We start from the raw sequence: 16,739 nt of genomic DNA, 5'->3' as shown, positions 1-16,739 counted from the left end.
CGTAAAACTCTTTTTTATGAATTCTTATTGTCAGAAGTTATCGCGGAAAGAAAACAAAATTTATTCATTTAAATTTCACATTAAAAGAAAAAAAAACGTTAAAAGGAACACTTTTTTACTCACCTAGATATATGTGTGCGAACTTTGCTAGATATAGGTCAAAATGTCTCATAGAGTGCCAAAACACACAAGCAACACAGACATGCACACAACACGCACATTTTTCTTTATTATTAGCACAGATGAATAAACATTACTGTAAAGCATATTTATTATCTGGTAATAAATTTATTATTATATAGATCAAAGGGTTCATTTTTCTTAAATACGCACAGATCAAAATCCAACAACAGTTTTAAATTATTGTCATGGATCATTTTCACTTACAAAATATACAAAAAGATATATTATTGCAATAGTCAGAAAACTCGCATTTGAGAATTTGAAGTCTTTCCACGTTTCAGACCTCCTTGAGTCTTAAAAAAATATTGGAATACTGTTTCACATACATTTTGGACAGGACGAATGAAATTTGGTACTTGGTCTCTGCACAAAAAATTGTGAATTTCGAGAAAATTTTAAAGGAAATCCATTTAGAGAAATTCTTTCTGGCTATGCAAGTGCAAATGAACATGGTATTGCAAAACATTAAAAAACTAGATGAAAAAAAAAACTTGAAACATAAATTTAGCATCTAAAGTTAGACCGCATCAAATTTTCAACGAAATCTATTTGCAGGAATCAGTCTGTTTTTCTATCTAAATGCCCGAATACAGATGAGCATAATAAATAAAGAGTCTAATTAGCTGGAAAGATAAAATTCGATAAGCAGATTTAATAGCTCAAATATAGACCTTTATCCAATTTTAAATCAAATCCGTCAAAGCATTCAACGTTTACTTTCTCAAGTATGTAAACGCAATGATTAAAATGGAATACTTAAAAATAAATTAAATTTGATGTGTTGGCTTGTTATTAAAACAGTTCTGCGCCAAATGTTTGTTTAAATATATCGAGAAGAAAGTATTACAATTTTTATTTCGTTTTATTTACTACGAAGCACAAAACTCGCATGTGTAGGACCTCACAAATGAAATCTTGAGTCATGCAGAAGGGATGAGGAGGGGATCAAGGGCTAACACTTTTTAAAAAATATTCGAAAAAACTTCAGAAAAACCGCTTACCCATTCTTTATCTTAAATGTAACTTAATTGCCATTTTTTTTTTTTTTTTTTTTTTTTTGCTGAAGTATGCACTTTTAAACCATAGTTTTCCAAAGTCATTGTTTAAGAATATAATTCTCTGAAGTTTTCTTTTAAAAAATAGTAAAATAAATATACAGTACAATGCAATAAGACTTTCTTTATACTGGCCTCAAGATTATTGCGATGGGTTTGCAGTTGTCATATTTAATTGCAATACAATTTCATGAGGTCGTTTCCAAAATTATTCATTTAGTTTCAAAATGGAATGGACATCCGGACAATCTTAATCCTTACAGAATAAGTGATATTCGTATAGATATCTTTTAAATTAATTTAATAAAAACAATTCATTAGAAATCACTTTGAATTATGTAGTAAAGAGTTTATTTTTCTTTTAATCATTCTCTGCTTTCTAAAATGTTATTTATAATTCTTTGTAATAATTATCAGAGAATCCTGCAATAAATTTTACAAATTAACAAGTGGTATATTATAGATGATACCACTTCTTTTGAATCAATTTTGTTAAAACTATGTATTATTTTATAACAAAGTTCTGAAAATACTAAAATAATACATTGTTAGAGATAATTCACAAGAGTAAAAAAATTTTAATTTCTGGCAGTAAGAAAATGGTTACAAATTTTCATCTAAAAAAAAAGTGAAATTAATCAAATTAAATAAAAGAGTATAAAAATTTTGAAGTGTTTATTTTTATTTTTATTTTTATTCTTAGGAAAAGAGATTACTAAAATTATGCATTATCACATTACCATTTTTAAGGTATAGATTGCTTCTGATCAGTTGAAAATGAAGAAAATGAGCATGACTGCTTTTTGTTTATCATTAAGTATAATCAATTTAGTCACTAATTCTAAATTAATATCATTTTTATATAAATTGATTGAATTCCAAAAGATATGCTATTATTATAAATAGTTTAATTCAATAATGCAAACTTTATTCTTAACCTACTTTCTTTCCACATTTTTATAATGTTTGAAAGTTTATTCGTAAATGTAACAATGGAAATTAGCATAAAGTGAAATGATATACTAGAGAATAATACAGAAAAGACCAGGTAATCATAATAACAGTAATTGTTATTATGATTACCTGGAAATTAGCATAAAGTGAAATGATATACTAGAGAATAATACAGAAGAACCAGGTAATCATAATAACAGTAATTGTTATTATGATTACCTGGTCCTGTCAATATTGAAAATGAAACCTGTACAATAATGTTTTACAATTTCGAAAAGAACGAAAAATACTCTGAATAGGGTTTCCTATGTAATATTTCATGCGACAAAAGTATCTGCGATATTTTTTCATCTGTGTTAAGGTCGATATGCAATGACATCATATTCATGTGGATAAGAGTTTTTAGATATTGTAAAAATAATAGCATTAATGATATTTTCGCCAACAATGCTTTTGGGAGAAAATTTTGTTCGCTCGATCGCATGGATGAGCATGGTAAAGGAAGCATAGATCGGCGAAAGGATGATTCTTGGAAAGGCAATGATTTCCTTTTTATTATTCGGAGCCCTCTCTTTGAAAATTAGCAGAAATTGCAGTCAAGCTTTAGCGCGTGGAAGAAGTTTATAATAATATAAAATTGACTCTGTGTGGTCTGGAGAATACATGGAGTCTTGAATATTCATACGTTTAAAACTTATGGAAAATATATACTTAAATCATATTCTTGATCTGACATATCAATAGAAGGCCATATTATATGCCTATATTGGAACTTTAAAACATACATAACGCTTTTATAAGAATTAACTGAAATTTCCGTGCAAGATTTGAGATTTTGTACGCTTGAATTTTATTCAACATTCTAAAGAGTTTTTTTTTTTCGGAAATTAAATTTTAAAAAACATTCAAATTCTTTCAAAAGACTGAAAACAAATTTTCAATGCATTCAAACTGAACTGAAAAAAAATCAATAATTTTATCATTGCTTTTTTTCAATCATTTCTAAGATAATAGCTGATAAACTGGAATCTTAGTGATGAATAAATTTAGCAGAAATAAATTCATTCAAAGCAAATAAGTGAACCTTCACTGGTAGTATTTTCTACATAAATTCATCGCATTTTGTATGTTCGATTTTGTATGCAATGATATGACTATTAAGATAAAAGTGGTCGTGTCAGTTTCGTATCACTCACTATGTTATTGCCACGATTTGTTCCTTAATTATTAATTAATCAAAGGAATTTATAAATCAAAAATTTTAAAAATAAACATTTTTTTTAAAAAAATGAATATCAATTTTGGAAATATTTTTAATATATCATTGCAATATATATACGGAATTTAAAAAGTGTTGAATAAATTAATTTTAAAAAAATACACAAAACTTATTAGTAATATTATATACATAAAATAAAGGCTTACAAAATTTAAAACTTGAGACTGAAAAATAAATAATTAAAATAAACATTATTTTTACAATTTTTGAGAGAATAGATAGTTCTAATAAACATTGGTTCATATAATTTTCTACTTTATCCCAACTTTCAATGTCTGTATTCCAAGTGAGAGTGATGGTATTATGGTTCTAATATAATTGTGTCTTCAACTTAAAGTAATGAATTAAGACATACATTTCGTAAGAAAGTTAAAAAAAAATGAATAAAATTATATTTGGAAATCATGATAATAATAAATCAAAATAAATCATGATAAATTATTTTATTAAAATGTCTGCAGGATATTCACAGAAAAAGCATATGAAGATACTGACACAGTAAGAAATTCTTTGACAAATTAGCCATCTCAAAGGAACAGTTATTTACGAAAATTATTTACAAGCTCAATCTGACAAATCGGCTGTCGTAACCTCTGATAGCACTTCCAACTAAAGGTGCTCCAAAGTTGACTATACCTCCGTAACCTCCCAAAAGACTATTGTAACCCATGGCACCACCATATCCATAGCCATTGTATCCGAGTCCATAACCTCCATATCCAATACCGTTGTATCCGACTCCATAACCACCATATCCTGCACCTCCATAGACAGCTGGGACGGCAGCTATACCAGTTGGTCGAGAAAGGAAGGGTTCAGCTGCGCCACGAGCATAGGGATCATTAGAGATGATCTGGACAGCGGCTGGGTTTTGGTTGGCAGTTCCGGGTTCGTTGGTTTTTACTTGAGCTCTGAAACCAGCATGGTCAGCAACGTAGTTAACCTTACGAGCGATTCCCCTATCGTCGGTGAAACCGTAGCTTCCTACAACTGCTCCAGCACCGTTTCCAGACTCTTCTTGGTGTTGTTCACCATGCTTGTCCTTCACGGAGTATCCGAATTTATATGGTTGAGGATGATGAATCTGAGTGAAGAATTTATAAAATATTAGAATTTTTTCCTGTATATCACTTAGTTTATATTAATATTAATATCGATTACGGTTTCGTTCTCTTATTAGTGGATATCCTCTTCTTATTGCTAAGAATTGTTGAATTGAATGAAATCTTATTGAAGGTTTAATATATATGTATCTTTGATACATCAATTTAATTTTTTGAACTTCTACTTTATATTCCTGACCATTCCAAATTAATATTAAATGAATATTTGAGTATCCAAAATTCATAGATTTATCAAGGATAATTAAAACTATGCATCCATTGTTCATTTGTATCCAGATTATGTTGCGATTTTGGAATATGAAAATGGATATTTTCTGTACCTATTGATTAATAAAAATAGATTTTTTTTGTTGATGCTAATTGGAGTACAAATCAGAAAAGATATAAAAATATTTTCTCTAAAATGACTTCGTTTATTAGCAATCAGCATGTGCTCAGTTTAAATACAAGATTATCTGCGAACTTGTATGAGATTATTTATTATAAATTTATTTCGTAGGAAATATATTAAAATGCAATATTTCTGTCTACTCTAATTGTTTTTAAGAATGAAATTTAAATCTATATATTTATGAAAAAAATATATTAATTTCTTTAAAAATTTCTTGTAATAATGTGTTTTATTTCACCAGCCATCAAAATTATAATTCTCTAGATGACTAGCAAAAAATATTTTGAATGATTATCTAGTAGTGTATTTTTATTTTAAGAAATGTGCATGTATTTTCCCCCATCTTTTAAAGCTCCTTTCTATATGAGGTTCTGAATTAAAAACTGAATTACATAATTGTTGCTATAGTTCATATTAAAGGAAACTGTTCATTTGAATTTAATATTCATTTACCAATTCACGAAATATTACACTCACTTCATGTCCATCCATGGCGGATGCTAAAGCAAAGCATGAAATAAGAGCTGCAACGAACATCTGAAAAAAATTGTCAATTTAGCAAATTTTTAAAAATTTTAAGACATTATCATAAATGTTAAGACATCAAATAATAAAACTTTCTTTTCTAAAGAATAATGCGTAAACGCTTTGTTTTAAATCCTGATCTGGAAATTTTACATATAAGACATGAACTTGATGCCGGCATATTTTGTAGGAGAGAAAATATTTTCTTGTTTACTAAGAGATGAATGGTTAGCTAACAACATTAATAATTTTCGCCTTATTTGTCATATTAAAAAAATAATTTTCTGATAAAATTAGCATTGTTTCAATGCAAGTCTTTATTTTAGCTTATATCAACAGTTAAAGTAGTTTAAAACTTGAATTTAAAGCCAATAATTAATTCTTGTAGTTTGTAATAATACTAATAATTTCTATGTTATATAAAAAATGGCTATTTTTAGTAATTAAGGAAAAGTATATTCCTGTTTCCTCATTGATTATATTATTTAATAACATGATTTTGAACGCAAAAATAAAAGAATGATTCTTTGAAAAAACGATTCCTCAAGTAAATGCAGCGTAATCTAAAAAAGCAAGCTGTCAAGTTACTGTCAAGTAAAATACTAAATATAGAAACTAACTCAAATTCTAACAAACATGGTACATACCTTGAAATATTTTAAATTGATGTATCTACGACTAGAACAGTGATGTAAGACTATTAATTCTGACTGACAATGCAAGCAAGTTTCTTTTATATAGCAGAAACTGAGCAAGATTTATAAACGGCTGATGCAATAAAATTTAACCTATTTGTTTATGGCAAAGATTGTAATCGAAACAACATTTTTTAAATATTCAAGACTACTGATTTGTAAAAGATTAACATTTTTATGCATTTCTAATCTCTTGTTGCCATGTTGTCGAAGTCAAGAATGACCATTCAAGTAGAAATTCTTCACGTTCTAACACCTTATGAATGAAAATGTTTTCCCTGCATTTGATTCAGATTTTCAAAAATCGAATTTGTAGCAAAATCAAAATTTGGTTTTGAAAATCTTTGCTTTAAATATATGTAATTTTTATCAAAATAATGACTTCTGATTTAGTTTATGCTACTAAATTGATAATGAAAAAAAAATCATCCTTATAAAATGAAATATATTTTAAAAAAATAAGAAAAAATAAATTAATATTCTAAAATAATATTATAAATAAAAAAATTACGTATTTATATCATAAATCATAAATAAAATATTATAAAAATGATGCAAAAATAATTCGATTGGGCATTTCTTAAATTCTAAATAAAAAAAAAGAGATAAAATTTACAATAAATAAATTTTAAAAAATGAAATATTTTTTTTTCAAAATTTTGCCTTGAATGAGGAAATTTCTGAGTTTCATAAATCAAGGATAAATTATGAATGGATCTGAAGAGTGAATGAATAATTTAATAATATTTATTCAAGTGTATTTATCTCCAAGATCATTGCTTAGAACAGAAAATGTGTCAATAAATTAAACTTATCTCAATAAATTTAAACAACAGTAATTTCCTTTCTAATAATTGCATTATGTGAAGTTATAATTTTAGTTCTCATGCTTAGAAAAACTTTATTTCAATTAAAGAAAAATCTGTCATTGTCTATCCTTAACTATAATGACATTTATTTTCCACAAATATTTTAAATCGCAACGTTCTGTAAAAAAATTAGTGTAATTACCCTGAAAAATAACTGTAATAAATTTTTACTTCGGCACAGTTTTACTTTCTTGCTTATATAGAAAAAAAGAAATTATTGTAATCGTCAAAAAAATTATATCTCTAGATTTTAAAGAGTTAACACGTTTTAAGCCTTTATAAACACCTTTTTAGAATTATTTCTATCTGTTTATGGATATGAAAACTTAAAATTACTTTCAGGTATAGGAATGAAATTTGGTATATGGTCTTCACACGAAATGTATAGATTTCTATCAGATTCCTTCAAAGGAAGTCTAAATGTCCACGTACAAATGAGCACATTTATTACATATGGAGTTAATTAACTCAGAATTTGACTTCAGTTTGATTTAAATAGCAAACTGATCAACCATAGTGAAATTTGAACTGTCGAATATTAATCTAATTTTTTTGTATTTGAAATTTATCTCCAAAACGTTTTCCTGTTTTAACTTTGAATACTTTTGTGATAAATATATTCATAAATACAATAGCATTATTAAAATGAATGTATATCATCTCAAAGAATAACAATTTCTATTTAAAATCTTGTTCAATTTCTTTTGAGATAAATCATTTTGCTGAAATTTGTGCGAATTTATACACAGAGAAAGTGGTTACCACAAAGGGATAACTTTCCATAAGTGGATGCCTATCAATGTAGCGCTATTCTACATTTTCTTTCTTTTTAAGATTATATTTTTAAGACTTTAATGTCCATATTTCAAACTAACTTTATTTACAAGAATCTTTGTACTGTGCAGGATGAGTCTAAAATCACGGAACAAACTTTGAGGGGTGGCGTGTTGAAGCACAATCAGAAAAAAAAAATTAAAAAATAACGGAATCATAAAATTTTCATTAGCAGGAAACTTAGCCAGTGATTTTGTACATAAAATGTTAAAAAAGTTGCTGGAAATTGCTGGATGCTACTTTTGGGGTGCGCTAGATTGAGCTTGGTGGGCTAGTCCGATGGCCACCACGATCACCAGATTTATCGAGTCTCGAATTTTTCCAATGGCGGCATTTAAAAGCCCTCATTTACGAGACTCCAGTTGACCCCATTGAAGAACTCGTTGCTCGACTATCCTGTGCGGCTGCATGCGTACGTGAAATACCCGCGGTATGCCAATCAATTCACCGACATTAACAAGCTTGCATTACTGTCAATGGCCGCAAAACTTGGAGATGCATAATCCACGATTTTTTGAATAACAAATAATATTGCTATTGTTATTTTTAAATATGCGTTCCAAATATCTGTTATTTCAATCATATTATTAATTAAAAATTATTACTTAATATTAAATATAAAATTTATTAATTGTAATTAATACTTAATTTACTAATTTAATTAACGTGTGATTGAATTAATTTATCTGTTTCAGCTTACTTCTTAAATTTTATTTTTTTTCCTCAAAACTATTTATTTAATTTATTTATTAGAGTGAACCATTTTCTGGAAAAGATGAGTTAAAAATATATGTTATTTCTTTAAAATGTTTACTTTAGTCCTATATTCTACCAATAGATGGCGCCGGCAGTAAACAGAGTACATGTAATCAAAGTCAATCATGTCACGAGCAATAAAAAATGATCTGTATGGAATAGTGCATCATCAAATACGAATATCGGTGACTTTGCACTTTCCGGTGAAATCACCGCTGCGATAAATTTCAGTGATATGCAATTCAATGATACGATACGATAATTCCAATAACCGGTCCGTTCACTTTTCATCCAATCACAGATTTCTTTCGAGAGCTTCCATTGGACAGATCGTATCGTCACCGCTCCGGCAAATTTCAGTGATATCGTATCGATTGTTAGTTTCTATCGTTATCCAAAACTTGTAATCGAAATATCATCAGTAAGATCGTATGAAGGATTTGAATCACACCCCTCTTTGAAAAGTATTGATCACTTGTATTTGTGACTTTTTGATATTGGTTACGTAATACGCTCTGAAAATATTCGTCATCCCTAGCAAAACTGAGCATTTTTTGTAGACATTGTCGTAAAAAAATCATTTAGCAATGACATTGTAAATTAACAAAGTTTTTCATTTCACGTGTGTTATTTTTATGTTTATGCCGTAACACCTCACTTCCGGTTATATATTCCTATACAATAATTGTTTGTTATAGTGAACTCTACCACCCATCAAAGTTTGTACCATGATTTTAGACTCATCCTGTATAATGTTAATATAAGCAGAATTTTATTCATAATAATGATTATTTCATGTAACTGATATGAAATTATATTATATTTGATTCCCATATAATTAACTGTGTTATACTTGATTATTATATTTGATTCCCATATAATTAACTGTGTTATACTTGATTATTATGTTTGATTCGCATATAATTAACTGTGTTATACTTGATTATTATATTTGATTCGCATATAATTAACCGTGTTATACTTGATTATTATATTTGATTCGCATATAATTAACTGTGTTATACTTGATTATTATATTTGATTCCCATATAATTAACTGTGTTATACTTGATTATTATATTTGATTCGCATATAATTAACTGTGTTATACTTGATTATTATATTTGATTCGCATATAATTAACTGTGCAATACTTGATTATTATATTTGATTCGCATATAATTAACTGTGTTATACTTGATTATTATATTTGATTCGCATATAATTAACTGTGTGAGAAAGTTTTTTTCAATTCCAGTTACTTAATAAATATTCGCCTATGTACATTTATAGCTTAAAAATTGTTGTTTTATTATATCCCAAGTAACGCTCTTAATAAAGCCTAAAAATATTCATTTCCTGGAACTTATCCATTACACTATAAAATTACATATTTCACTTGACTGCATGAAAGTAATGTTCTTAATGTTTATAAAATAGAGAATTATAAAAAACTAGCACTTTATAAATATTTTTCTAAATAAAAGAAGTTTTGCTTTTTTCTTTTGAATTTAAAATAGAAATTTTCACTAACACAAAAAAGTTTCTAAATCTGATGTTCGAAATTAGTGTTTTTGGTTAATATTATAGTATTTTCAAATAGCAGATAGTATTTTCATATCTCAAGCATACACAAAATTCTTATAAATAATTTCTTTTCCATAAAATTCATAGAAATTAGTTTTACTAAATTCTGTTTGAAGAAATATTGCTTTATTGATACTTAATTTAATATTATACATTGAGCATTAATTGAATCTTTCCTAAAATTGCAAATGCTACAAAAATTTATTTCATTGGCTATATTTCTATACTGCGAAACAGAGTGAGAATGTAGTCACATATTTGACCATTTTCTTCATATAATAAATGTAAAAAAATTCTGAAAAGAATTGAATCTTTCTTTTTTAAGCGAAATATTATTCTCTGCATTTCACATTACTTTCAAAAAATTACAAAAAGAAACACAAAGAATTCCGCAGATAAAATTACATTTTTATTAAAAATGTTCTTGGTAAGAAAATGCCTATTTACATTAAAAGCTTTGTGCTTTGATGTAAATAGGCATGCTTTTAGATGCTTTGTTAATGATAGAAATATAAGAATTACAATTTCATAAGATATATATATAAAATATGACTAGGGATAAAATATTTGTAATGAAGAATTTTCTGCATATTTTTAAGTACCAAAATTAATGAAAATTGTCAAGAAACACAGAGGTGAAAAATAACATAAGTAAAAAGAATTAAAAAAATAAAATAGTTAAAATAAAAAAAATAATTATGTTTAGCAGGTTAGCAAGTTAACAGATAATAGATTATAATCATTTTTAAGAAATTTGCAACATTTTAGCATAGCAGATAAAAATGATCTAATGTTGCATGAAAGTATTTTTTCAGCAAAGATTTTTTAAAAAGATAAGTAAATGCAAAAGGCTTATCTAGCATCAGAACTGAGAGCTGATTAAGCATGATCTTTGATATAATACTGCTAGGTAGAAAATTTAAATCAAAGATCAATACTTCAATGATAATAAATAACTATCAAAAGTATAAACACGTAATTAATAGTAAAATTTGAAAAAAAGGTTGATTTCCTGGAATAAGAACAAAAGCTAAATATTAAGCTTTTCAAAAGAATTAAGGGAATATCTAAAAGAATAGTTTATAGTAAGATAAATATATTTGATATGTGAAATTATATAGCATTTGGTCTAACTGATGAATTTAACTAACTATGAGCTATACATTGCATTTACAAAAAGCAAAAGGAGCTATCATTATATCATTTATAAACAAAATTATAAAAAGTGCCATTAAACAGAAAACCTCTTTTTGATATCTAAAGATAGAGATTAATACGTCCGCATAAATATAATGTATGAATAATCAATTTTGCCTAATTTTCACTTTTCTATTTTAAGACATACCTGATGTATTTAAATGCAAAAATTCAATTTTTTTTCATAATCTTTCGGGTTATACTTTTTTAATAATAAATTTGATTACTAACAAAATTTTAGTTGAAGCTCACTAAATATATTACTTTAAATAATGAAATAAGTTAATACAAGTGTACCAATTTTTGTCAATAGCAAACTTTTGTCTAGACTTTTCGCAGTTTTGAGAAATGTGGTGATTGTTAGTTTCGATTAAAATTAATTGTGAATAAACTTTTCAAATGAAGTGAAATTTGACATTTTCAGTTCAATTTACTATAAGCTTTTGACACCCCCGGGGGGCACCTCGAAATGAGGATGAGATGTTTCCGGCATGGTGGTTGGATCTCGCCACTCTGGAGGGTACACAAATAGGTGGGGATCTGACTCCTCCCATCGATGACGGGTCGTACTTCCTTCGGGGAGGGTTGTACCGTGACCGGTGATGGCCCTTAGGACTCAACCACAGTTCCCACCAGTGTTGCTGTTGCGTCGGTCCGGTCATTCATCCTTAAGGCTTAAATCCGTGTGTCTTCGTGGCGGGCCGGAGAGTCAGTTGGTTGACTTACCATAAGCTTCTGAGAAATGAATGATTAATAAGGAATTGGTTAAGAAACGACTATTTTGAACAAGTGCAAATAATCGTATCGCATTTCTTCAATTTATTCACATAAAAATGATCAAAACTGTTATGCAAATATATAAAACCTACTAATTCTTGTAAATGTTATTTAACATGTATTGACAAGAAAATTCCATAGAAAATACGAAATTTGATTCAGAATCTTATTTGAATTTTTGAGAGTATTCTGCAATAATATCTGACTGATTCGTATGGAGTTTGTTTTTGCTGTTCTTGTGTGAACTGCAGGAGTAAGTGTTTCTACCGATTATCTCTAGTGTTTCGGCCATTTTGTTTCTTTATTTTCTGATTGAACTGCGAAACAAAAGAACACAAATATTTTGTTTTGAAGAAACAAAAGATAGAATTATATTAAACTCAAAATTGTGAGTAAATTGAAAATTTGAAATTTCGTCATTTTTTTTTACTTTAAGCGACATTAAAAAAAAATCAAATCTCATTTCTGAATAACTTAGTAATATTTTTCTCTACAATATTTTTTCTGGTACTATTATGAAGCCTTTATATACATATTTCTTTCTATTATATAATTTTTTTATGTTAACATTGAATTTTATTTGCTTTGTGATTGGCAAATATAGTTACCAGACCCAAGACATTTGATGCTTGTTTTGCCAATATTGTTTGCCATATATTATTTGAACTTGACAGTGAAATGCTGACAAAAAAAGCAAAAATAAATCTTTAATTAACGTCAATCATATCGGTCGAACATTTTGTTTAAAGCATATCATTTGTTAATTCTACTTTTATACCCACCGTTTGTGGCAACACAAATGAACAGCTTTCCGTTTAATTTAACCTTTTGGAGTAACAGAAATTTTTGCGTCTCTCAAGTAGCAATTTTTTTCAATATATAATTAATATACGTGTTAACTTTACGTTGTTCTTTTTAAAATAGTAATGAGAGTCCAGCGATATCAGATGAAGAAAAAACTCTTAGAAATACCGAGCGACAATTGCCTATTTGAAGCTGATCGTGAAGATACTAAGTTGGCGGCAAAACGTGAAAAATTGAATCAATACTCAAATATTGAAGGGAATCAATCTTTCAGGAAACCCCACTAACCTGAATACGTGCATGATTCGAAAACAACATATTTTTTTTATATGTTGCATACATAACATACTTTTACATAACATACCAATTACATAACATACTTTTATTCGAATAAATTTCTTTGACTATTTTCTTTTTCACTTGTAGGGGGTCGTGGTGGCCTGGTGGTAGGTCTCTGCTTCGGACCTGGAGGGTTCCAGGTTTGAGACCCGATTACACCGAAGAACCGTCGTGTAAGGCGGTCAGTTGCACGCAAAATCCGTCCTAACCAAACGTCCTCCCGCTGATGTGGTGTGGTGGGAAGAGGGGGGTACCAGCTCAGGTGTCGTCCTGGTCATCTAACCGCGGTTCAAAAGTACGAGGTCCATTCCAAAATAGCCCTAGTGTTGCTTCAAGCGGGACATTAATATAACTAAAACTAAACTGAACTTTTCAATTGTAACCCAAAATCTAGAAATTTAACTTTTATTTTAGATGGACTTTGTAGAAATAATCTATTTATACTATTGTTCTTTCTTTGAAATAAATTTCTCGCAAATATAGGGAATGTTATAAGTATATTTCCGAAAACATAAGATAATGACCGAAGAAAAAAAAATCACTCCTCTTTTCCAAGAAGTAGACACAAAATTAGATGCTTTTAGATGCGAGTGCTTGATCTCTCACGTTGAAATTTTTAAAAATTCAGAAAAACTCTATATGTTAAATTAGAAAGATTTTATTTGCCTAATACTATGTCTTAAAGCAGATCGTTGTTGGTTGTATTTCATTTCTAAAATCCTTTTAAAAGTATAAAATTCCGTTGTGGGAAAATGTAATATTGGAAGAAATCTGTTACTTAACATTGGATTATCTGTAAAAAATCTAGCAATGAAAACAAAACTGATATTCTCTTAAAAACTAAAAAAAAAAAAAATAATAATAATAACTTGATAAATTTATTAGTTTTTTCCTTGATTTTGTTACAAAAGACGCCATTGAGGACATAAAAAAAAATTTATATTTTATGCCAACATTTAAGTTTTGTGATCTGCATTTAAAAATCATTTATAGCTGGATGGATTTTTATACTAACATAAGAATGTTTTAAAAATATTATAAGGAAAGTTTATCAGTCATCATAAATTTAAAATACAAATTTTATTTTTAGCATTATTAGGTTTCATAAAGTAAGTACTACTCATCTCGGAAGTAAAGAAAATTAAATGGGATACAAAATAATAGTCATAAACATTGTAGCATTACAAGCCTTTAAGTTTAATTCGTTTCCTGATTTTATTTTATAAATTTTTTCTTCATTGATAATATTATTTTATAAATTTTATAAATTTTTTTCTTCATTGATAATATTATTTTATAAATTTTATAAATTTTTTTCTTCATGGATAATATTATTTTATAAATTTTATAAATTTTTTTCTTCATTGATAATATTATTTTATAAATGTTATAAATTTTTTTCTTCATTGAGATAAGATGAAAAAAAAAGTATTTTAAATCATCGAAACACGCGCAAATACAAATTTAGCGACTAACACCAAATTAAATAAATAATTTCCTCAAATCGCAAATAACCACCGCAGAGTGAATTTTAATTGCTGAAAATTGTTTCAATCTTCATTACTGCTCATTTGCGTTTCATTGTATGTTTAACATTATGCTTCCCAATGCTAATGTATGTTTTTCTCAAATTATTGACAATCTCAACAGAGGTTAGTATTGTAGTTGTCATTGTTTCTACTACAAAGAGCCCACTACCCATTTTTTTGTATAACGGCAGAGTTCCACAAACGAGTTTCATTACCTAGATAAATATTTTTCATATGCAGGTGTTATAGTTATACAAACACTGTTTAAATAGATAATTTGAATGCAATATCCTTATTTTTTTTTTAAAAAAATCATCTATGCTCCGATGAGAAATTTGTTTCCTTCAGATGTCTATTCGATTGACCAAAGCTTTCCTGACCTGAGTTTTAAGTATGGCACTCATGTTTTGGTGAGCCCTGAAATAAACTAATAACAAAAACTTCTAAAATATCAATTCCTGACTAAATTCCCATTAGTAGTGTACCTTCACTAAAACAAATAACCCATTAAAGGGTTAATTATCCCGAAACAGCGACTAACTGCTCAGAAAAATTGTTTTGTCGATGGCTTAGGATAATTCAGTTTGGCGGATCTAATACCATAGTACGTTTCATTCTATCGTATGTATGTCCAAATCGAACTGTTTCAGTGCTACAAGAGGAAATAGGAGTATTGCTAACTAGAGGTTGGGGGAGGGACAGCGGAATTTCCATCTTTGCCGGTATTTATTTTGCTTGAAAATATATATGCATTACACGACACTATATTTTGAACTTATGCACAAAATGTTAACGAAATTTGAGTTTTGAAATTGCTTTTATTTTTGAAATTTCGACTTTGAAAAATAATATAACCGCATCCTATTCCTTGGAAAAATAAATAAAAATTTACAGTATCATTTGTTGTTTTATAATAAACGAAATAAATAAATTAACATACATAATTTAAAGAAGATACTATCTTAATAGCAAAATGGTATACAAAGAGTTTCAGGCTGTAAGCTTCCTACTGATAAGGACGTTTTAATAATGATGAAAATTTGGTATTTACATTACCGAAGGGAATTTAGGTATTTCGAGGAATTATCTCAGTGGTAACAATTACCTTTATTGAAAAATTAAAGAAGTTTATCTAGATATGCAATTCTCAGTACATATAGTCCTTGAACTGTCTACTGACACCAAACTGATAGAACAGATGTTGAGTGCAACACTTGTGAAAGGAAGCAGGTAGCAATGATCAAGATCAAAAATTCTCCTTGATTGTATTCTCATGCAAAGAAATACAATCAGTCACTAATCCTGTTTATGAATCCACCAGTCTTTTCTTTTAATTTGCCTTGATAAATGATCATTTGAAGAAAATCTATAAAGTATTTAAGTGGTAGGACTTAATAGTTTATTGCAATGATAAATTTTGAAAGCGGAATTTCCATTGTTTAACAAATAGTAAATCATTAGTTTTTAAATACGTGATAAGATTTATTTGACGAAATGACCTCATGATAAATTTGCAGTAAAATGTCAATGTAAAAAGATTTTTTATTGAAATAAGACATTAGTAAAAACAGCGGTACATTTCCAAAATGTGTTCTAATGATTGAATTATTCTTGAAATACCCTTAAACATTCATACATTCATAAGAATAGATATCCGAGTGATTATATAAAAACTGGATCCATTTTAACTCACTTTGAATTTGAAAGTTCATTAGTCATAAAGTATTGTAAACTCTCGATTTATACGTATAACTGGAGACAATAAAATCAAACGTATATTAAATTGCAATTTATGTTTTGAAAATAATATTTAAAATTATATAATATGTTTGAAATTCTAC

At 27.8% G+C, this 16,739-nt stretch overlaps 1 protein-coding gene across 1 annotated transcript in view; it reads right to left on the bottom strand.

The window, feature by feature from the left end:
- Positions 1 to 5,478, bottom strand: part of LOC129984887 (pupal cuticle protein 36-like) — a 28,310-nt gene extending 22,832 nt beyond the window's left edge. Inside the window, exons 1-2 of the mRNA XM_056094843.1 lie at positions 5,464 to 5,478; positions 4,046 to 4,555 (exon numbers count right to left, since the gene is read on the bottom strand). Coding sequence (XP_055950818.1) covers positions 4,046 to 4,555; positions 5,464 to 5,478 — 525 coding nt within the window. The remainder of the gene's footprint in view (positions 1 to 4,045; positions 4,556 to 5,463) is intronic.
- Positions 5,479 to 16,739: the final 11,261 nt, after the last annotated feature.

Source organism: Argiope bruennichi, chromosome 9 (genome assembly GCF_947563725.1).
Source record: "Argiope bruennichi chromosome 9, qqArgBrue1.1, whole genome shotgun sequence".
In the NCBI taxonomy this organism is placed as follows: Eukaryota; Metazoa; Arthropoda; class Arachnida; order Araneae; family Araneidae; genus Argiope; species Argiope bruennichi.
The sequence above is the reverse complement of the archived record's forward strand: the minus strand, read 5'-3'. Positions and strand labels throughout refer to the sequence as shown.